The sequence below is a fragment of the Papilio machaon genome, chromosome 26 (assembly GCF_912999745.1).
Source record: "Papilio machaon chromosome 26, ilPapMach1.1, whole genome shotgun sequence".
NCBI classification, from domain to species: Eukaryota; Metazoa; Arthropoda; class Insecta; order Lepidoptera; family Papilionidae; genus Papilio; species Papilio machaon.
The window spans coordinates 1,204,166-1,229,157 of NC_060011.1; the positions used below are offsets into that span (position 1 = coordinate 1,204,166).

General features: G+C 35.9%; 2 protein-coding genes across 2 annotated transcripts; both read right to left on the minus strand.

Annotated features, from left to right (window-relative positions):
- Nucleotides 1-39: 39 nt before the first annotated feature.
- LOC106718267 (myrosinase 1-like) lies at nt 40-23,095 on the minus strand. Its single transcript, XM_045684593.1, has 12 exons — nt 23,057-23,095; nt 20,616-20,725; nt 16,911-17,058; nt 16,380-16,546; nt 14,492-14,752; nt 14,183-14,271; nt 13,778-13,925; nt 13,500-13,666; nt 12,982-13,134; nt 11,962-12,038; nt 1,044-1,058; nt 40-519 (listed from the first exon to the last, which is right to left on the minus strand). The coding sequence occupies exons 1-12, from the start codon at nt 23,080-23,082 to the stop codon at nt 390-392; spliced, it is 1,491 nt and encodes a 496-aa protein (XP_045540549.1). The 5' UTR covers nt 23,083-23,095; the 3' UTR covers nt 40-389.
- Nucleotides 2,670-8,303, minus strand: LOC106718278 (myrosinase 1-like). Its single transcript, XM_045684594.1, has 7 exons — nt 8,203-8,303; nt 6,243-6,352; nt 5,444-5,591; nt 4,619-4,785; nt 3,593-3,853; nt 3,234-3,322; nt 2,670-2,811 (listed from the first exon to the last, which is right to left on the minus strand). Exons 1-7 carry the CDS (start codon nt 8,229-8,231, stop codon nt 2,749-2,751), a joined length of 867 nt encoding a protein of 288 aa, XP_045540550.1. The 5' UTR covers nt 8,232-8,303; the 3' UTR covers nt 2,670-2,748.
- Nucleotides 23,096-24,992: the final 1,897 nt, after the last annotated feature.

Below are 24,992 nucleotides of genomic sequence, written 5' to 3' on the forward strand. Positions count from 1 at the left end.
ATTTGAATTTATTTTTTAAATCTAAAAAATTGAACCTTGAAGAATTTTTTGATAAATATTATTTATTACAAAATTAACTGTCGCCTCTCGTCTTTGTAGAGTAAGTATTTATAGAATACATAGGTGCTATTAATCCAAAAAAATACAGATTAGACTATGAAAAACCAATATATAAGCATCATCCATTTACCTTTTCCTCTAACAGTGGGTTTCCACTGCTGAAACATGTTACAAAAACATGATAATCCAGCTCCTTTTCTTCGAAGAAAACAGATAATATCTAACAATTATAATACATTTTCATCGAATAAAACATACAGTTAGAGAAAAAGATAAAAAAAATATAAACAGTCTATGTCTACTTTATTTCTAATCTCGATTACACTGCTCTATGCCTCAGTGACTTCACCGTCTATAGAATTAGTTCGAATGACGTCAGAGAAGTATCGGGCGGATTCTCGCTGCGTGCGCGTTCTTAATGTATCGTTGTAATCCACTTCGTAGAGACCGAACTTTACACTGGAATTAAATTTAAATTAACAATTATCACCTTCAGTTTACACTGACGAAACTAGTTTACACACATGTTGCCATAATTATCAGTTCACTATACGTTCTCACTGAGGGGATCGGAGCCTACCCTAAGTAGCCTAGCCATAGTCAACACTGGCCCAGTGCAAGTTGATTCCACTCATAACTTTGAATATCTTCTCAGATATGTGCAGTTTACATCACGATGTTTTCCTTCATCGAATGTATGAACATGTATGAATGTATGAACGTCGGGTAGATATGTTAATCAAAAATCCAAAAAACACATTAAGTACAAAAGGTACATGGCGGGATTTGAACCCAGGACTTTCAGATCAAGTGCTTAACCTCTGAGCCACCGACGCTCTATCAACAATGTTTTTGTACACTATAGAAATCTTATTATTATAAATCTATTTTTAAATTCTAGTCTTTGATTGGAAAAATACTTAAGACTATTTGATCAATGGTAAAAATACACATATTTAAAGAGAACAATAAAAAATTTATACCCATATCCATCTGTCCATTCAAAGTTATCTATTAGTGACCAGTATGTATATCCAAAAACTTTTGCTCCATCCACCCAAATAGATAAAAGAACCTGCAAAATTACACACAGAAGTAAATCATGAAAGAATAAAATACATAACTATAATAGCACAGTAGTAGTACTCTCCCCATTCCCATCATTTTCTCATAAGAAAATGATTTGACGAGGGAGGGGATGAAGTCATGTAACATCAGGTAACTCGTTTGCCATCATCTTACTAATATAAATGCGAAAGTTTGTATGGATGGATGTTTATTAGATGGTATCTCCTGAGCGGCTCCATGGATCTCGCTGAAATTTGACAAAGATGTAGACAGTAGTTTGGAAAAACACATGGGCTACTAATTAAGTTATTTTTTAATTCAGTGCTAACGGAGTCGCGGGCGATAGCTAGTATTCCATAAAAATAAGAAAAAAAACGACTAAAATACACTGAAGTAAACGGAAAAAATCGTAGTGGCATGAATGCGTTAAGTTTTTTACCTGTTCCAAATAATCTTTGATAAATTTGATCCTGTCAGGATCATCAAGTTTATGTCCCGATGTCGAATATCCGTTCTCAGTGATCAAGAAGGGAAGGTCGCCGTATTCCTTTCTCAGCCAGGCTATCATGCGTCGCATTCCTTCAGGATATATCTGAAAGGCGTATAAAAATAACTCAGATCCATGTAGATATAAAAGGAGCCTTATTGACCATCGTAATTTATATTTGGTAGAGTGAAGTAAATGCTGTAAAATAAAATAAATAAATAAACAGAAGTAGATTACATTGAGGGTATTGCTGACAGATTAAATAATAGCGCCATCTACTATTGTTTAAATGGAACTTAATTGTAGCCATGATAAAAATTTGCTCTCACTTGGCATTCACGAGTGATCGACGACGCATGGGCGCCACGATAGGGGTAAAGTACCACTGTTACAGGGAAAAAGAATTTATACACTATTAACTAGGGTAGTAGTAGATACGTATAACTTACAAGCATCATATCCGAGGCTCCCGAAGGCCAGCTTGGATCGGAGACCAGTACAGCGTTGAGCTCCGGTGATCCTGTTAGGTACCAAAAACCGGGATCCTCGCCCGGCTGGGCGGGGCGGATCAGACGCGTCGTATAGTGGTTAAACGCGCAGAAATCATACGACCCTGTCATAGAAGAATTAGTTATTACTAATCTGTAGTGGAAGAAAGAAACTGACAAGTAGTTTTTGAATTATCCATGTTATATTTTTTCTATGGCGTCGCGGCTCGCCACCCCTCACGTTCAATCTCCTGAAATGGCGTAAAGTGGATTGCAGAGTTTCATTTGGCCACGCCAAATAGATGTTCGTAATCTCTGCCTACCCCTCTGGGTTACATACGTGAGTTGTTCAGTGTAGGAAGGGAGATTAGGTAGATATTCCTTTTTTGTATGTTCTCTCTCTTATTAAGGTAGGCAACGTATCTGCAACCTTCTCTCTTTGCACTTCGCTATTTTTAGCCGACTTCAAAAAGAAGGAGGTTATCAATTCGACTGTTTTTTTTTTAAATAGTATAATCAGTTTGTGGTTCGCTTCTTTGGCACCTTATACTATTAAATACCTCTTATTAATTTAATTTCTTCTTTAGTGAAGCGCGGCAATCTTGAGATGTTAAATCCTTGCTTTTTGCTGTAGTCTTCCATGACCTATTCAATGGACGGCGGCCAACCTCCTTTCTTGGAATATATGGGATGCGAGTAACGCCCTGCCTATACAGATAAACAACTTTTTTTATAGATATCGTCTTTATAACCAATCTTGTTTAATGGATCTAATGGATTGGAATGTTTTAACTGTGGTAGACGCCAGCAACAACATCTGTTGCACGAATTGGTCAGCTCGCCCGATGCAATGTCACGACCACACAGAAGACAAGCGTCAAGTGGAAGCTGTTCCGCGTTATGTCTGATGAGTGTGGTGCCGGAGGCCTAATTTAAGTCTTCTTGCCCTTCCCATCCTATTCTTTTAAGGAAAGCATGGAAAGGGGAAGATTTGATGGGGACGCATAGAAAGGGGAAATACTCTTTACGATAGTCTACGTAAGAGCCATCGATATTTTCTTCCTTTGCTGTAATATATCGTTGATGAAGTAACTACAGGTGATTTAAATAACATGATCGTTCAAACTTACAGAGTGTTGCAAACCCAATTCTGCTAATTCTTCGTCAGCGGGTGTTAATGGTTCTATCCAAAGTAGATTATTAGCGAAAGATACTTTACCTACAAACCAAAAATATGGTTACTTTTAGGCATACTAGCTGTCGCCCACGAATCCGTCCGCGCGGAATTAAAAAAAAAACATTATAAGTAGCCTATGTGTTCTTCAAGAATATGATCTACAACTATGCAAAATTTCATCGAGATCTGTTGAGCCGTGGAGATACCTTCAAACAAACATCCATCCATCCATCTATAGACGCAACCATACAATATTTGTTTCGACGATTTATATTGTTGTGTACGAAGAGCCTAAGAGCCAAGAATACTCACCATGTTGCGAAGGTCGATAGTATTTCTCGTATATTCTGTAAGCTTTAGCGTGAGCGATAAGTATGTGCTTATTGCACAAATAAGTGCCGTAGATAGGTTCTTGAATACCAGGCGCTATAACACCACTGTTGTAGGCAAAGTCGCAAACTGATATAGCTTCGTTTATAGTTATCCAAGTCTTCACGCGATCGCCGAATAGAGAGAAGACGTAATTAGCATAATCGGCGAAGTAATCAGCTATCAATGGATTTGTCCAACCACCTAAAAAAAATTAGAAACTCTTGAATTCTCGATATGTGTACAGCTGATAACGAAGTCTGTTCTTAGATAACATAGAAAAAGAATGGCGCGGACGCCGCACGATTCTATTTTCTAGCGGTCGAGTGGTGATACCGCCATGTACAGACCATTCCACAACGCGGCACACACAGTACAGTACGCGGCAGTACGTTAGAAAGCTATCGGAACGATAACTTAAATACCTATATGAAATAGGCCCGCGCGGTTTCTAAGCAATTTAAAACCCGCGCGGTTCCTGCCGTGTCTGAACTGTGTCGTATATACTAGACGGCTGCAAATATGTAAACGGTAGCTGTATCTCTCCGTGTGGCGCCAACTTGTAGATTTCAACAGTGGTAGACGCCAACTACAACAATATCTTTTGCACGAATATGGCGGCTCGCCCGGTGAAATACCACACAGAAGACAGGCGTGAAGTAGAAACAATTCCGTGTTTCCTCTGTTGAGTGTGACACCTTATTTTAGTCCCTTTTCCCTTTCTACCCTTGAGGAAAGGATAAGAAGGGGCAGAGGACTAGACGCATAGGATGGGAAAATATTCTCTTTTTGTGTCCCCACCTCCGTCGATTAAAGGTAAGCAACGCATCTGCAAATGCTGATATCTATGAGCAGCAGTCGATTTGCTATTTCGGCGAATCAGGTGGCCGCTCGCTCGTTTGCCCACATATTATATAAACAATGTAATATAGTTATTATGTTGATGTGTATCATAACTCATTAACTAACCTAGATCTTGTATAGGTTGCGGTAAGTCCCAATGGTATAGCGTTACTACAGGCTCAATTCCCTTCGCTAATAGTCCGTCGATCAGCTTATTGTAGTAGTTCTTACCATCTTCACTTTTAATATTTATAAACCCAGTTGGCAGTAGACGTGGCCATGATACTGAGAATCTAAATTTAAAGCAAAAAATACATATACATACATAAATTAAAAAATAAAAACCGTATCTAAATGCAAAATTTTGATTCAATCTTTAACGTGAGTATCCATTGCTGTACAAAAAATATTATTATTATTCTCATTTCTGAAAATATTAAAAAAAACTCAGACAAAAATATTTTTTTGGAAAAATGTTCCGGCGTAGTACGGCTGAAGTCTGGATTAAGAATTCATTAAAATGGATTAATGAAGATTGGATTATTAATTTATTTCAAATGTCTTGGCGACTCCGAACATCACGCGAGTTGTTGCGGGGAACGCAATGTTAGGGCGTACAGGGATGCAGTGGAGGCGGCAGCAATCAGTGACCTTGAGCCTCTATTAAGATTGACGCGCCCTTTGTCTATATAGCCAGGGTGGACTGGTTGAGACCGGCTTGGTGAAGGGAAAGGCCGCCCTTGCCCACTACACCACACAATATGATGGCCATCAACTCGACCGTTGCATCGCGCGCGGACGGCTCGCCGTCACCTCGCGTGCCGCGTGCCTTATGCGAGTGCATGCCGCGGAGATAGCAAGGCGAGGCGGTGCGGCGGCGAGGAGTGGACGATTGTCCGTTAACCTTTAGTCATAAATAAAGTGTTTATCAGTTTATCTACTTTTTAATACCTATAAAAGTGAAGTCCTATATCACTGGCTATATCGATGTCTTGCTGCCAGTTGTGATAAGAGTCGGCCGCTACATCTCCATTTTCTTTATTCTTTACTGCACCAGGATTGGTATGCACAAACCTATCCCAAATGCTCTCGCCTTTATCTATAAACGTAATCACAAGAACATTACTTACTAGTCGTCTATGGTAGAGCCCACAGCAGTATTAGCTGCACAACCGGCCCTCCCGACTGGCGCAATATCACGACCACACAGAAGACAGGCATGAAGTATTTCCGCGTTTCATTTGATGAGTGTGCCAAATGTCAAATTTTAGCCCTCTTCCCTTTCCAACCCTTTTCTGATAAGAAAAGGATGGGTAGGGGAAGGGGATTTGGTTCTGGAGTGGACTTAAAGGGAGGGAAAATATCCTCTTTTTGTACTTTCCCTCTTCTACTCATACAGATGGGTAGGTTGCGTCTTAGCTATTTTGATCAAAGCAGGTGGCCGCTTGCGCTTTTACCATCTTCTATTACAAAGAAAATCCTGTCGGATATGGTATAGTATATAACTATAGTTTGTAATTACTAAATCATATGTATTTTAGCCGACTTCAAAAAGAAGGAGGTTATCAATTCGACTGATTTTTTTTTATGTGTGTTACCGCGAAACTCCGCCCCTGGTGGTCCGATTTTGATAAAAATTATTTTAATCGAAAGGAAGTGCTTGCAGATGGGTCCAATTTTTTTTTTTAATAACTAGAAGACTAGTAGATTTTAACTAATATAAACGTAATATATTACTTGAGTCTCTTACCACTAACGTTCCAAGCCCCTTCGATTTGATACGCAGCAGTAGCGGCGCCAAATATAAAACCAGAAGGAAATTCCCTTGGGTTTTTACACCAAACAGCACTTACTAATACACTGTTAAAGATAAAAAGAAAATGAAGTCGCTGAATTCTTACATTTAAATCAATAAATTTCATTTAAATCAATGATTCTCAAAGGTCCAGGTCGATCTTTTCAGGGTAAATGGATGATCTGGAGTATACTATAGCAGGAAATAAACAGGGTTCACAAGTTGAAACAAGGTTTCATTGAGTCAAATCAAATTTTAAAAGACTAAAAAAGATTGGAAATCTCTGTTTTGAATGCATTCGAAATACTTTTCCTGTAACTAAGGTGAAAGAATTTGACTCCGTACACATTATGAAGATTAATTTTATTTGATATAAAATTTATTGATGGTATTATTTTATGAAAGAAGTGATAATATGTTTTATAAATACTTAAGTAATAAACATGTATCTTATAATTACTGTAATCGTTTTATGATTCGCTTTCTGCGTCATAAGACTGCACAATCTTATAATGCGCATGTTTGGATGGATAGATGGATATTTGTTAGAACTTATCTCTAGAATGGATTAACGGATCTCGCTGAAATTGATGATGGTATAGATGTAGAACACGGTCTGGAAGAACACATAGCCTATGATCCCGGAAATGTATATGGTTCCCGTGAGATACGTTTGATTAACACATTTATTCGATAACTATGCAACGGATCAACATGTAATATATAAAATTCTCCTGTCACAGTTTTCGTCACCGTACTCCTCCGAAACGGCTTGACCGATTCTCATGAAATTTTGTGAGCATATTCAGTAGGTCTGAGAATCGGCCAACATCTATATTTCATAACCCCCCCCCCCCCATTTTTTTTTAACTGCGCGCGGACTGAGTCGCGGGCGACAGCTAGTATCTTATAGAAATTTGGCTCAGGTATATAACATAGTCTTAAGTAACTCATTTTCCGACGTTCTTACGGCGAAGGAAAACATCGTGATGCAACCTGCACATATCTGAGAAGAAATTCAATGATATGTGTGAAGTCAACCCGCACTTGGCCAGCGTGGTTGACGATGGCCTGGTCACCCCAAACTTGGGGTAGAATCCGAGCTCCTCAGTGGAGACGTCTAGTGAGCTGATGATGAATTAACTCATATCATACTATAGCCTATATCACCCGGGTATAGTGTATCTTCACAACAGTGAAAGAATTTTTAAAATCGATTCAATGGTTTCGGAGCCTATTAAATGCAAAGAAACAATTAAATTTTTCTCTTTATAATATTAGTACAGATAATTGCGTATCATCATCTCCCTGGTCTTTTCCCACTCACGTGGTGTCGGCCCACAAGGTTTATAAACCTTAAAGTTTTAGCTTAAGTATTTACAGCCGGCCGCCTGTCACCAACACTACTTGGGAGGTAATAATACATACAGATAATCGTGCATATTAAAATAAAAAGAAAAAACAATTATTATTTTATATTATTATTAAATTATATTGAAACAAACAATAATAAAAATAAAAACACATACACACACACGCATACGCGCGTGAAAACACACACGTGCGCGCTCGCGCACTTGTACAAGCATACCGTATAAATAAGTACCTATTTAAGACTTAGATTAAGAGAAGGCACTACCTCCTGTAACACAGCCCCCCCCAACCTACCACAGGAAGCAGAGTCCTAAGAAATTGTAAAATGTTGTAGATCAATAATTTTTTTTATTACATTTTTACAAATAATCTGTTGTAACACCATAAAAAAATATATAGTCTTTTTAAATCGTGAATTTTTAATCAGTCTTCACTATTTTTGCAATATATTAATATTAATAAATGACTTACGTAATTAACATAATGTCTAGACAACAAAAAAATTGCATACTAAGATACAAAAAAACTATATAAAACATACCTGAACACGGCCGTTTTAAAATAAAACATTTTTAAACAATAATTACTATAAATTACAAATTATCATATTTTTGCGAGTGGACTGCTTCCATTAAAAGTTACGGAAACACTGACAAAGGATACTGTTAACACACTTATATATTTAAGGAAGATTTTGGAAGTTTATCATTATATTTAAATCTACATATATACATGATAATAAAATTTAAAATGTGTGTATGTAATATCAAAAAAAAAACTTATTTCGTAAACACGATATTTGCGTTGCTGATTTTTAAATTTTTTGTCTGCCTGTCCGCAAGGCCACCTTTATTATATTACGTCTAATCTCAAGAACGGTTGGACCGATTTTAATGGAACTTTGATGGGATGATAGCTGATTAATAAAAAAACTATTTCAGATTCACACTCGTGTCTCCTTGTAAAAATTAAAATTTTTGATAAAAAAAATTAGAAATAATCTAACCTTTATTAATAAAAAAAAACGTGCTTTAGAATACATTCTAAAACATGTTTTTTTTTTGGAAAAATAAATAGTAATGTAAAAAAGGTAATGTAGATTGAAATTCGTTTTTCGATGTATATAAGTTTCGTGGTATACAAGTAAATTGAGCTCAATAGACTGAAGAGTAATAAAATTGATGTTTGCATTTTTAAATGCTCTTTTATCGCGTACAAAGCTATGATGATGACAAACGCAAGGAATCTCAAGGAAACAATTTTTATATGATAATAAACCTCTATTTTAAACTACTGTAATATTTTTCAGATATCTTAACGGCTCTTAAAACTTCGCGCGAGTCGCTGCGTAGAACACAACATTGTGTTTCGGTGTGAAGCGGGATGCGGGTGGAGGGCACTACGTAGCGACCCGATGACCTTGAGCCGCCAGGATATTTGAATAGACTTATACTATACCTTTAGCATTTTTGACTGTAGTTTGGGACTTACTTGTATATGTATGTATCGTGGTACCCGCTTATTGTCATTGAATTACTTCATTTAAATTTAAAATAACAGGCGTAGTGAGGATATAATGGATAGCGCCATCTGTTGGGTGTTATTTAAAACAAAGATTTTTAAAATTTTCAAGAAAGCTGAATAATCTTGAAGTTTTATTTCATTAATTTAGAATTTTAATTCCTACGTCAACTTTATGTGATTTGTGCAGATGACTCCCAATAATACTCAAGGGAAGAAGACTAGCCAATTGACACCTCACTTAAAATCTGTTCAGTTGTTTAGGCTTTAGACCGTCACAATGGAATATACATACATACAGACACTCATGTATAAAAAAAAACTTACATACGAGTTAAAATATTCCTCTCTTCTTCAGTCGGGTTATAAATAAAGTAATGCAGCAATTGATAAAAAAACACATTGGTACATAGCGGGTACTAAATCCGGACCTGTATTTTAAATTCCGGTGCATAACCTCTGCATCACCGACACTCTCAAACCTTTTATTTTAAAATAAACTAGGTATCGCTCGCAACTTCATCCGCACGGAAATAAAAAAATCATAGTAAGTAGCCTATGTGTTCTTCCACTATGTTTTACATCTATGCCTATAGATGTAAAACATAGTCTATATCTATATACCTATAGATCTGTAGAGCCGTTCTAGAGATACCTTTTAAAAAACAAACATCCATCTAAATATTCGCATTTATAATATTATTAATTTATTGGCCATCGAACTTAATGGAATAAAATGTAAATATTAACCCAATTACCTGTGCAAAAAATATTTAATTTAAAGCATCGCGATCTCTTTAATCTATTTTACATTTTCATTTAATTAAAATTCAGTTGCCCTCATTTGCAGTATTCCTGTTACATAAAAATTTGCACCTGGCAAGTAACTTAAGTTCCTCCCCTTGATGACTGTACGTACATAGTGAATGTAGAAATAAAATTATAACTAGGGTTACCAGGTCGCCAAACCTACTAGCCGGACAGACCAGCCAGTTTGGCCGGACATTTGGGTAGAAAGGTCGGACACCCTATATTATTAGGTACACTCTCGTTTGGGAAATGTAAAAAGCCTAACAAAATCCTGAAAACCGTTTATTTTGGCCGGACACGCAATCAAAAAGCCTACCAATGTCCGGCTTTATCCGGACGTCTGGCAACACTAATTATAATTATAATTAGTTTCATTTTAGTTTGAAAATATGGTAAGAGCGTTATAATTTAGAAAAAAAACTGCTTGCAACATTTTAAGATGAATGACGTTTACAGAAGACGATTAGTTGCATCAGCGTAAAATTGCTAATATTCTGTGTGTAGGCGTCAACCCAAATTAATATTGTTAGAAATGTGTATGGACATTCACAATCACAATTTGTCGTCAGTTTTAGATATTTGTTATGCTTAAAATCTTCGATTTACAATATAAATACAAAATTATCGTTATCGAAGCTTAAAATATTTGAATTAAAATACTTGCAATGTCCGCTCTATTAGTTACGTTATATTTGAAGTAGAACCAAAGTATAATGCGACAAATTTATCTGGTCCGGTAAGAGAGGCGCTGGTTTCGCGGTTAATTCTGTGTAAAACCTACATAGGCAATATGTATAGAAAATTACGTAACTAAAAATACGACAAAACAGTTATAGTCACACTAGGACAGTGATTATTATCAAAAAAGTAACATAAAATATATATTACAGACAAATATCTAAACTAGAACATATCGGGTACATTTAATAATTTCCGATGTCTAGCTGCAAAAGATTTCGATGACCGCCATCTTGGATATGAAAACATCATGGCGGCGATCGATATAAGGATTATAGGCAATGGTACATAAAACAAAACAGTAGAATAAAGTTCAGCCTTTGCGTTGTATTTATCAACATCCAAGGAATGACTTCTGATCACTTTAGCGTAGTATTTCGCTGAGGCTCGTGGTGTTCGTGTACGTTTTGGATCTGTCACGTTGACATCGTACAAGCCGAATTTGACACTGAAATGAAAAAAAAAAATGTTACATTTAATTAATTCGAACATTAAAGTATTAATCTATATCTATATATATAAAAGAAAGTCGTGTTAGTAACACTATTTATAACTCAAGAACGGCTGAATCGATTTGACTGAAAATTGGTGGGCAGGTAGCTTAGAACCAGGCAAAGGACATAGGATGATTTTTACCCCGTTTTCTATTTTTTATTCCGCGCGGACGGAGTCGCGGGTAAAAGCTAGTTTTATTATAAAATAAGGAATTGTATAACTAAGAAATTCGGACTTATAAGAGATATTTGAGTCAAATTGATATTTTAAATTTAGAAACTAGATAATTTTCAGTCAAATAAATAACAGTAAGGAGTCATATATTTCAATTTTCCTTTTTTTTATACCATAAGATGGCAAACGAGCAAACGGACAACTGGATTCGCCGCAATAGCGAGACGACCGTTGTCCATGGACATCCGCAAATGCAAATGCGTTGTCTACCTTTAATCAACGGGAAGGAGCCGCACAGAAAGAGGATATTTTTCCTTCCTGTGCGTCCCCTCTTCCGCCAAATCCACTTTGTATTCCTTAACCTTCCTTTGTATTATTTACTTTCTTTAATTTTCATTATTTGTGGCAACTTAACAAGTACAATTTATAAATAGAGATTTATGTTGTCATTTGACATCATAGTAAACATTTACCATATTTTAGAAACGCTAAAAAATATTAAATAAGTTATAGTTAATCAGCAATATTCTAAAATCAATATGCATACTTGTATCCGTCGCACCATTCAAAGTTATCTATCATTGTCCAAGCGGTGTAAGAAGTCACATTAACTTGGTCCTCAGTTATTGCCAGCCATACCTGAAAGAAAGAAGAATATATTTATAATAATAAGTAGCTGTTCACTTGCAATTAAAAGCAGAAAATTCCAATAATTTTGCTACACAAAAAAACTTTGTTTTGTTTACATTGCGTAAAACTTTCAATTGAAAATGTCTAAATCCAAATGTTCAAACGACAACGAAGACCTTCGCTATTTGAGAGTTACTGTTACCATGGCAACCATCCATCTTTGATGCTATTGGCTTGTAATTTTTGCCCCTTTCTCGTATAACAATTTGTTTTAATTTACTCATCCCCTTAAGTTATTACAAAAAAGATTTTTTCAAAATTATGTCGTGATTGCTAATATCGTGCGTTACAAGTGTATGCTTTATTATATTACTATGGGTAAGTTATATAACTCTGGTGTTGGCACCGACTAGTGTTAGACCCGTCGGAACTCTGCATCAGGATAAGTCAGACTAATAATCTACACTATTTGCTCTTCCAGAGTCCAGAGGGTGTTTGACATATATGTATATCTAACTTCAGCTATATTCATACAGACGTTCTGGAGATACCTAGTATTAAACATCCATCCAGCCAAACTTGGGCATTTATGACATTAGTAAGAAGTAAAATTACTCACAATCACAGCTCATTTGTCACTGCCAATGAAAACGGAATAGCCATATAAGAACATAGCGGTTTTTATTCATAAGTAGCTTTTACCCGCGACTCCGTCCGCGCGGAATAAAAAAAAATAGAAAACGGGGTAAAAATTATCCTATGTCCGTTTCCTGGTTCTAAGCTACCTGCCCACCAATTTTCAGTCAAATCGATTCAGCCGTTCTTGAGTTATAAATAGTGTAACTAACACGACTTTCTTTTACATATATAGATTTAAAATCGTTCGTAAGCTCTTGAGCACGAATGTCTGTCATACAATAAAGAGTTATACACTGAGTAAAAGTTAACTCACCTGTTCCAAATGATCTTTGTAATATTTGACTCTAAAGTCATCGTCTAATTGGCCGCTAAAGGAAGACACACCGTTCTCAAGTATCAAGATCTCGACGTCGCCGTACGTCTTCTTTAACCAGACCAACTTGTGACGTAGTCCTGGAGCGTACGACTGTAATAAAAAAAACTCTTTTAAACTAAATCGAGTGTCGGTGGCAGTGAATGGGTGATGACCCTAATAAAACAAATAAAAATTAAATTTTATGGAGGTAAAAATTAATAGCAAAAAAATACTTTACATTACTTTTACAATTTTTTTTAGAATTACTAAAAATTAAGACAAATAATACTAAGTGTTATCAGAGTTGTCAGTCGGGGTTATTGTTTTTTACTAACAGTGTAGTTTACTAAAAGTTGTTTAGTTTGAAATAGATTAGTACAGTCGAATAAGCGAGAAACCTTTGAGTCACCATAACAAATTGCGGTCTCTTGGGCTCTCGCTTATCCAGTTTTGACTATATAGTAGCAAAATATTACCCATAACCACATAGACGCAGCCTTCTTCCAATCCGGTTTGACGCTCATGACAGCCCCGAGCTCAACAGCGCCATCTTCCAGCGGCCAACTGCCGAAACTCTCGCCATCTTTCGCCTTACGTACAGTCCGTGACGTGTAGTAATTCATACCGTAATAGTCATAAGTACCTGTGTTAAAAAGATAAAAATAAAAAAATGAAAACTAGTTGTAAATATCCTTATTAACTCACGCAAATTAATATAGTCCCACAAGGATCCTATGACAGTTTTTAATTATACCTTTGATAAGATCAATCTCTTCGTTAGTGAATGGCGGCAGTCTTGAGCGTACGAATCCTTGCTTCTTGCTATTCTCTGCTATTATTCTCTCTATTTCTGGAGGCCAGCCGCCATCTTTACTGTATATTGGATGGGAATACATTCCAGTCTAATAACAAAAGAAACATATTAATAAAGACTACATGTATAAAGGCGATTGTCGCAATTTTTCCTGCTAGGCCTACTGAGATAAAGTTGTATAGTGCCATTCAAACTTCACAGTGACTTGTAATTTCGCACCAGATGATCCCCACAATTTTACGTAATAATAAGTGGCACGTAGTGTTCTTTCCTTCATCCGAAACTGCACCGCACAAACAGACGTGAACTAAAGTTGTTTAAATTGTTGTTAAAATCAAGACTTACCATGTATTGTCTAACCATTTCTGTTATTTCTTCGTCTTCTTCAGTCTCCGGCATGTGCCAAAAGATTTGATTTGTTAAACCAACTTTTCCTGTTACAATAATTTCCTTTTTAAAAGTGACATAAAATAAATACATTTATTACCACACATACAATATAAAACACATAGAAGACAACCTTGATATAAAGTGTCGCAAAAGGAAACCAGCTGAGCGAAGAAGGGACAGACTATACTGTCCCTGCGCTGGTTTTCGGCTGGCTAATAAGATATGATGAAACTAAATTGTTCAATATTACTGAATGGACCTTACCGTGATATTTAGATCTAAACTCTTCATCATAAATCCTCCAAGCTTTAGCGTGTGCTAACAACATATTTTTACCGCAAAGATAATTGCCGAATTCAGGAACTTTAATTCCGGGGGCAAAGAAACCAGTGTTATATGCTATATCACACGCTACAACGGGTTCGTTGACCGTTATCCAGATCTTGACACGGTCCCCAAATAACTTGTAAGCAACTCTAGCGTAATCCGCAAACCAGTCTGCGATATATGGATTTGCCCATCCTCCTGAAAGTAATGACGCCTGTTATTTTTGTCTGAGCAAATAACAGTAAATTATAAATTGCTATTTTAACACTGTTGTACGAGGGGAGGTCTAAAAGTTCGCGGAATGAAAGGGTTGTCAATGAAATATAACAATAAATTTATTTTTCCTTTTCAATATAATCACCCTTAAGTCTAATACATTTATTCGATCTATGAATTAATTTTTCTAAACCATCGAAAAAATATTTTTTGTCTTTGGCCTCAAAATGGGCCGAAATTGCCTCCTTCACTTCATTATCGTCGGAAAATTTCCTTCCCCTTAGCTCTTTTTTTAAATTTGGAAATAAATAAAAATCGCTAGGAGCCAGGTCTGGACTGTAGGGTGGGTGAACAAGTGGTTCGAACCCATGTGTGTGCAGAGCAGCCATGGCAACTCGGCTCTTGTGAACCGGCGCGTTGTCTTGCAAAAGCAACACACCCTTGGCCAATTTTCCTCGACGTTTTTCTTTAATTGACTCCTTTAACTTTTCTAATATGAGTGCGTAGTATTCTCCGGTTATAGTGGTACCTTTTTCTTTATAATCAATGAGTAATATTCCCTTACAATCCCAAAAAACAGTGGCCATCAACTTTCCCGCCGATTCTGACACCTTGAATTTTTTGGGAGGTGGTGTACCCTTTTTGTGCCATTGCATGGACTCCTGTTTGGACTCAGGTTCAAAGTGATGAACCCATGTTTCATCTCCAGTAACAATCCGCTCCAAAATCTGCACGGGCTCGTCTCCACACAACTCCAAAAAGTGCTTAGACGCGTCGACGCGCTGCTGTTTTTGAAGCGGCGTGAGCATTCTCGGCACCCATCTTGCACTGACTTTTGTCATGCCCAGGTGGTCGTGCAGGATACGCAAAATAGTTGTATCTGATACTCCAACAAATGCAGATAATTGTTTCTTCTTCAAACGTGTGTCTTCGAGTACAAGTTTTTCGACTTTTTCGACGATGTCTGATGTGGTGGCGTCAGCTGGCCGCCCAGAGCGAGAGTCGTCTTCAATTGAATCTCGACCATGTTTAAAAAGACCATGCCACTTATAAACCATTGTTTTACCAGGGCACTGATCTCCATAAACGGCTTCCATTTCATTTAAAATGGTTTGAACGTTTTTTCCTTGCTTGGTAAGGAATTTTATCACAGCGCGATGTTCAATTTTCTCCATAGTTGCAGTTTGCTTCCGGATTGACTTGTTCAGCAGGCGAGTACTCGTAAACGAATGGCACTATAGGGTTGAAATGTTATATATATACTAATTATGAGTGCCCAATTAGTATGACACTAAGCGAGCTACCCTATCCCCACTCCATCCCCTCCATTCCGCGAACTTTTGGACCTCCCCTCGTATGTAATAAATTATTTGATAAAAAATCTATATATATATATAAAAAAAAAATCGTGTTAGATTTGACTGAAAATTGGTGGGCAGGTAGCTTAGAACCAGGAAACGAACATAGGATAATTTTTACCCCGTTTTCTATTAATTAATTTTTTTATTCCGCGCGGACGGAGTCGCGGGAAAAAGCTAGTTAACAATAAAAAAGACATAAAATAGAATGTATTCAATTAAATTTTTATTTAAAGTAGATAAATTATTACCTAGATCCTGTATTTTCTGTGGCAAATCCCAGTGGTATAACGTCACTACGGGTTCAATGCCCCTTTTTATTAAACCATCAATCAATTTATTATAGTAATTTGTTGCATCTGCACTGATCTTATCAATAAAACTGGTTGGTAAAAGTCGGGGCCATGATAAAGAAAATCTGTGGAAGTTATTGACATATTATTAAGAACTATTGAAGTGCTGCAACTTCTCACTGATGAGTACAATTTAGTCGCTAATTGGATTGCTCTCTTTTGTAACATTTTTGAGGTTATATATATTTGTTTATATCTACGACAATTCTGTTGTGTCCTCTTGTGGCCTAAACAGCTGTATCTATTATGAGAAATATTTCCCTTGAAGTGTGTCACAGTACTGCAGGCGATTTTAGGACATTGCAATTTTTACAAACATTGCGGTCAAGATCGGGTCGGTCGAACCTTCACCTTGAATCAAGTTGTCATTCATCCTCTGAATGTGACTCGAATTCGATATGTTGTTAACTATTTCTTTTTATCTCTGACCTGTAAAAATGTAGTCCAAGTTCTGCAGCGATATTAATGTCATCTTCCCAGTTGTAGTAAGAATTGCAGGCAACATCTCCAGTGGCTCCATTTGTTATTATACTTGGCTTTGAATGCGTCAACCTATCCCAAATGCTCTCGCTTTTATCTGAAAAATAAGGCTGACTTTAATATTCAATCCGACTACTTTTTCTCAGTCACATTTCGTAAAGAAGAAAGTAAAGAGGAAAGAAGCTGAGATTAATTTAAAAATTACATTAATTAACATAATAAAACAAAGTACAAAAATTAGTCGACCGCCTTGTTAACAATCCTACTAATATTATAAATGTGAATGTTTGGATGTATGGATGGATAGATGGATGCTTGTTTGTCTCCAGAACAGCTCAACGGATCTCGATGAAATTTGTCATAAATGTAAATCATAGTCTGGAAGAACACATAGGCTACTTATTATGTTTTTTTTTAATTCCGCGCGGACGGAATCGCGGGCGACAGCTACTACATCATATTCTTTGACTGATATCTAGTATGTAGGTTAATAAAATTTGAATATTATTAGCACAAACAGTAATGAGATTGAATGTAGATTGAATGAATGGACTTAAATAAACAAAAAAATAATTACTATTATGTGAGAGAGATAAGGGACTTGAGATATTGCAGCTGATAGAGATGTATGGAAGAATACATTTGTCGAATCTCCGTAGGGAAATAGACAGATTGATGCTTAGTTTATGCCTGACAATGAGTTTCGTTTTGTCAAAGTTCTGAGTTTGGTCAAAACGCATATACGGTATACCTACTTCAAAATATCTTGCTATCTCAGTTTTGTAAAGGCGAACAACAAGGATGACATGTTTATATACTATTGCTTTGACACTGAAAACTTTTATGTTTACTTTATTTGTAAACTGTATTTTTATAACGTTTAAAATAAAGGACGCGTTTCGTTTATTTGAACTTAAATCAACTTTTACAACTGTTATTTATTATGTTCTGAATAATAAATATCTCGTTACTTTGCTCGTAAATCCTGACGTTTTCCTTTGTTATTGAATAAAACATTGTGTTACAAATTATCATATAAAGCCTGCTACATACCTTTAGTTGAAACTGCAGTCTTTAATTAACAGTTGAACTGTTTAGTTACAACATACATAAATTACTCTTATAGGCAATGTTGTAACTAATAGTTATAGGAGGGGAGGCGAAGCGGGGATTTTTGGGTTTACTCGAGCGTGGCAGTCAAACGTAAGGCGGAAACCTTGCACCTAACCCAGTATACCTACCATAAATTTGAAGTTCCATATAGAGCCGCACTTTTAGAATAGCTGGTCAGAATACTAAGTAAAAAAAATAGGTTATAATAAATACAAATTTCGGAGTGGCGTTATTTCCCTTCTACTTGAGCTTGAGCGCGGTACCATATGGAGCGTTTTATTTCTGGTAAGAGCACTTGCTCTGTTGCACTTGAGCACTATTAAATCGAATAGTTATTTTATCAACACACTGAACAGTTAAACTGCGCAGCTAAAACTGAACGTGTATAGCTGCCTTTACGATGGACTTTTTTTTAATACGTAATAAAGTTTACTCCAAAAAGGGGCAATTAGTATTTATTACAAAAAAAAACTGTTCATGTCTTTACGCCGCCCATTGTATTAACATCTACTTGTTACAATAATGTAATCAATGTTTTCTTTGTTATCATTACCGTAGTAGTGTCGAAAACAGGAAAAACAAACGAATAAATGCTTATGTAAAACCAAGGATGTGCTTTAAATATTTAGGGCTTTTACTTTTTAGCCGACTTCAAAAAGAAGGAGGTTATCAATTCGACTGTATTTTTTTTATGTGTGTTATTGCGAATCTCCGCCCCTGATGGTCCGATTTTGATAAAAAATATTTTAATCGAAAGGAAGTGCTTGCAGATGGGTCCCATTTTTTTGGTTTTTTTTTTTTAAATAACTAGAAGACTAGTAGATTTTGAATATAGCTTCAAAGTTTGTTGCGAAAATTAGGGACTTTTTGCTTTTTTGTATATTGTAATAGCATGTTTTGTTTGTAAACTTGTTTATTTCAAAGATGATGAGAGAGATGGCATTAATATGTGTTAAGACAATGGACATTCACATCTGAACAATTTTTGTTTGCAGTTGTTAAGTGCTTGTTGACGGCAGACAGATTCATTTAGAGGACAGAAACCTGGTGCACCGACCCTACGTAGGTGGGACAAGGTCAAGGAAATGATGATGATGAGTTGTTAAGTGCTTGACCGAAATATACACGATCACGTATGATCTCATATGTTAAAAAAAAGTTAATTTTAGCTTCATAATTAGGTGAGCTGCTTTAATACACTAAGGTGAATGAATGGATTCGGATTTCGAACATATGTGAATCTATATATATAGGGTGTCTCAGTAAGAGTGCACTTTTTAAAATTGAAATATTTTTTTTTTCATGCAAGTGGCAAGTCTGAAATTTTACAGTTGTCACCTCTGTTTATTCCGATTATTAAAAATGGAGCGCTTTTCGAACGAACAACACGTTATAATTGTGAAAACTTATTACGAAAATGGGGAAAATTACAGCCGAGAAAGTGCACCTAACGTGTCAACCATTCGAAGAGTGGTCAAAAAATTGATATGATAATAAGAATCCTTTGCGTCAACGTACCGGTCGGTCTCTGAAAACATTGCTACTGTAAACGAGAGTGTTGCCGAAAATCCGAAAACATCAATCCAACATCGTTCTCAAAAAATTAAATTTCACAATTTTTCGAAAAAAGTAATTTTCTCCGATGATCCATATGGATCCATGAATGGCTTCGTGAATACACAAAATTGTCGAATTTGGGACTCATAAAATTCTCATGCAATCCATGAGAAACAAATGCACCCCACAACGAGTAACTGTCTGGTGCGGATTGTGGTCAGGTGGCGTGATTGGACCTTACTTTTTTGAAAATGAGGCCGAAATTGTAGTGACTGTGAACGGCATTCGTTACAGGAATATGATAACGGACTCCTTGTGGCCTCAACTAAACGGTATGAATCTGGACAACATGTGGTTTCAGCAGGACGGCGCAACCTGCCACACCGCGAATGAAACAATCGACTTATTGCAGCAACGATTTCCAGAAAACATTATTTCACAAAATTTTGATGTCAACTGGCCACCAAGATCGTGCGATTTTTCTGTGGTGTTTTGTGAAATCTCGGGTTTATGCGAATAAACCCGAAACAATTCCTGAACTCTGATCGGAAATCCAACGCGTCATCGGTGAGATACAGCCACATATCTGTGCAAAAGTCATGGAAAAATTCATGAAAAGAGTAATGGCCTGTCATCGGAGCCGTGGGGGTCATTTGCCAGATATTTAATTCCATACTTAATCGGAACATGTCTTCTTTACAATACAATAAAAATATCACAACTCTGTCATAAAATACTTGTTTTTATTTTAAAATGAAAAAGTGCACTCTTACTGAGACACCCTTTATAAAAGAAAGTCGTGTTAGTTACACTATTTATAACTCAAGATCGGTCGAACTGATTTAGCTGAAAATTGATGGGGAGGTAGCTTAGAACTAGGAGATGGACATAATAACGTTTTTTATCTTGTGTGCATTTTTTTTTATTCCGCGCGGACGAAGTCGCGGGTAAAAGCTAGTATAGTCATAAGATGTTAGAACTCACCGCTTACATTCCAAGCTCCTTCGATCTGATAGGAAGATGTCGCAGCTCCGAATTTAAAACCGGGAGGAAACCTTCTAGAGTTGTATGCTGCCACCGCGCACACAAGCACACTGTTACAACAATAAATATTAAAAGATTTATAAAAAACTTATTGTATTACTCCAAAAAATACTGCTAGACACTGTTTAGTTAAACACGTGTTTTAACCCTTTGACCGCCGCTGGTTGATATTATTCACATCAACGTGGTTATATGTTTCACCATAAATATGTATCAACACAATGATATATAACTTTCGTTATAACCATAATACTAATCTATATATATAAAAGAAAGTCGTGTTAGTTACACTATTTATAACTCAGGAACGGCTGAATCAATTTGACTGAAAATTGGTGGGCAGGTAGCTTAGAACCAGGAAACGGACATAGGATAATTTTTACCCAGTTTTCTATTTTTTATTCCGCGCGGACGGAGTCGCGGGTAACAGCTAGTAAGAAATATTATAAATGCGAATGTATGGATGGTTGTTTGTTTGAAGGTATCTCCAGAACGGCTCGACGGATGTGGATTTTATTTGGCATGGATATAGAACATAGTGTGGAAGAACACATAGGCTACTAATTAAATTTTGTTTTTAACTCCGCGGGTACGGAGTCGCGGGTGACAGCTAGTGTTTCAATAACCATGATTTGTCAAATATCCCGAGCACATAAGATGAAAAAATTAAGTAAATCGAACAAAAAACCCATTAGTTCGACAACATGATTTCGAAATAAAACTAAATTAAGTTATTTTTTATAAATAATAAACATTAAAATATTTAAATAGCAACTCAGTAATTTACTCAGTTAATTATAGTTTTTTATTGTTGCAACATTGCCACAAGTTTATTTCGTGTGTGTGTATGTGTGTTTGTGTCATACACAATATTGGTTCAATTAATATAAATCCATATATATAAAAGAAAGTCGTGTTAGTTACACTATTTATAACTCAAGATCGGTCGAACTGATTTAGCTGAAAATTAATGGGGAGGTAGCTTAGAACTAGGAGACGCTGATACCTAAACGCGCGGCCATATTTTGATTGCAAGATTCAATCTTATTAATTGACTGCCATGCCCGAATAAATCACTGCTCCCCCCTCACACTAGTATCGTTTCGTTTCATCAATATATTTTATTCCTGAGTGTATAGAATAGTCTTTTTAAAATGTTGTTACATGTTTAATAATATTTATTGCGTATTATATCTGTAATTTGTTCTTCAGAATATATATCGCTATATATATAACCTGTCATGATGTATGGATCCGAATGTTGCGCTGTTAAAGGGACGGATGAAAAGACAGTACATGTGGCGGAAATGCGAATGTTAAGATGGATGTGTTGTGTAACAAGAGTGGATAGGATACCAAATGAGTATATTAGAGGAAGTCTGAAAGTAGCACCGGTAGTAGATAAATTGAGAAGTAAAAGGTTAGCGTGGTATGGGCCATGTTATGAGGAGGAAAGAATCGCATGTGGCAAGGAGAACGTTAAGTATGAGTGTGGAGGTACACAGGTAGAGGTAGGCCTAGGAAGAGATGGATGGATTGCGTGAAAGATGATCAAGAAGAGGGTGACAATGGAGATAATGGAAGACAGATTCATTTGGAGGATGGAAACCTGGTGCACCGACCCTACGTAGGTGGGACAAGGTCAAGGAGATGATGGACGCTATCTAAATACAAACTATCTATGCTATCTATATACAATAGAGGTTCTATATTTTGGTTGACAGCATTTTTTTAATGCCACTTACATTTAAATAAACACTTAAATGTTGTTTGACGCATCGAAAAATATACAAAGGTTAAGAAACCAATCTGACCCAGATATCAGTGAGCAAGAAGACACTTAAATATTTGTCGAATTTTATAGTAATATTTTTTAATCTAATTTTAACTATCTGATTATAAAAATAATAATAATTTATACAAAAAATAAAATAAAATAAATATTTTAGCAAACCGATAAAAAAATAAGTTACAGTTTTTCGTTTCGTGCCGTGAAATTCAGTTACACTTAAAAAAAAATTATAAACTTTTTCAAAGAAGAGTTTAAAAATATTTTTATACAAGTACTAGCTGTTGCCCGCGACTCCGTAAACGCGGAATTAAAAAAAAAAACAAATTAGTAGCCTATGCATTTATTCTTCCAGACTATATCAGAACATTTTTAAATATATGCCAAATTTCATCCAGTTACATGCAGTCGTTCATTAGATACCTTATAACATACATCCATCCATCTAAACATTTGCATTTATAATATTACTAAGATAAACAACGACAATGAAAGCCCATAGTCAAATTAAAAAAAAAAACATACCTTAGATCTACTGCTTTCAGCAACATAAAATAAATAAATAAAATATTTATGGTTAAAAAGAACATACCATAAAGCTACTGCTTTCAGCAACATCTCTTCAATTACTGAATACTAACCTAAAAGTTTATTACATTACGTCTCAAACTCGTTCCGTTACTCACTTCTGTACATAAAAACCTCAGTCAATCAACAATTTAGACTCAATGAATTGACTGTAGGCTACGGGAAGATTCGAATGACGTGATCAAACCGTGTAAGCTATCAGTCAACAATTTTTTTGCTGAATTGATAGACAAGTATCCTTTTTTCTTTTATAGCTCATGAATTTATACCCTAATGATCTAAAATAGTAGATTAGTTTGGATGGAAAAAAAAAATTTTTCATCGTCAGAATTACTATAATTTACTAAAATACTTTTCAATACAAATAAACGAGAAAACTGTCTCCAGTTTTTTTTTAATTTATACTCCACGCGGATCCTGTAATTATTTTTATAAGGCTCATTTTTAATGGATAAGCTTCCCACGATCAAATTTGACTGCGCAGTTAAAATTAAACGTGTGTGTCTTTAGTAACTGACTATTCACACTAATCATTTACTAGCTGTTGCCCGCGACTCTGTCCGCCTTGAATAAAAAAAAACTTAATAGTAGTAGCCTATGTGATCTTCCAGACAATGTTCTACATCTGTGCTAAATTTCATCAAGATCCGTTGAGCCGTTCCGGAGATACCTTCAAACAAACATCAATCCATCCATCCAAACATTTGCATTTACAATATTAGAAAGATAGCAAACAAACGTGTGGCAAACAAGCTAGCGGCCACCAAATTTTGCTATGTTAGTGAAGTGACCGCTACCCATAGACTGTTACAAATAACTATTTTGTCTACTTTATAGGACAGAGGAAGGGATGTTTAGGAAAGAAGAATACTCTTTCTTTCATTTACATTATCTAACTAATAAGTTTTCTAACAAGAAGTATTAATAAGGATTAAGTTTTCATTGTCAAACGTAACACCTAGACAGACAAAAAGTCAGCTACGGTTTTTTACAAGCGAATCGATTATCTATATAATATATTAGTCAATACAATAAATAAAATCAGTGTGTCTATACGTAGTACTAAAACAAAAATCATATTTCGCGAACATTCAATATTTAGAAAGAAAGAAAGAAAGATTTATTCAAAAGAAAAGGTGTTCATTCGACATGTGCTGCGGCGGGTACCGCAGCTCCGATTTACAATGAACCCTAAAATATGAGCACAGTAAACAACATAAAAGAAAAACTATAAATAAATATTTAGAATAAATACTCAGTAAAAGCTAGTTTATCTATATATATAAAAGAAAGTCGTGTTAGTTACACTATTTATAACTCAAGATCGGTCGAACTGATTTAGCTGAAAATTGATGGGGAGGTAGCTTAGAACTAGGAACTTTTTTATCTTGTGCGCATTTTTTTTATTCTGCGCGGACGGAGTCGCGGGTAAAAGCTAGTAATAAATAAATGAAGAACTGCTTAACTCACGTATGATCTTCCGGTGACGGCACCGACTAGTTTTGGACCCGTCGGGGTTCGGAACTTCTCAAAATAAACAATCTCCCTGAAGATGGACCCCTGTCCGAAACTAGTCGGTGCCATAACCGGATGATTATACGTGAGTTAAACAGTTCTTAAATAATTTAATTTTTTTGTCTGTCGGTCTGTCCGCAAATCCTCCTTTGTTTCGGGTAATTTCCAAAACAGCTGGACCGATTTTGACGGATGTGCGGGAGTAACTTAGGGTTTTTTTTTTACTATTCAGTACCGAAGAAGTCACGGGCAATCGCTAGTATTGAATAAAATAACTATATCTCAACTTCCTTTTTTTTGCAATCAATTTATAGACGTCGTGTGGTTTCCGAAATACATGTCTCTGTTTTTTTCCAAGAAAGTGAAATGTCAATTGTGTTAAATACTGATAATTTCGACCAAGGAATCTGTAGTACTCAGTACAC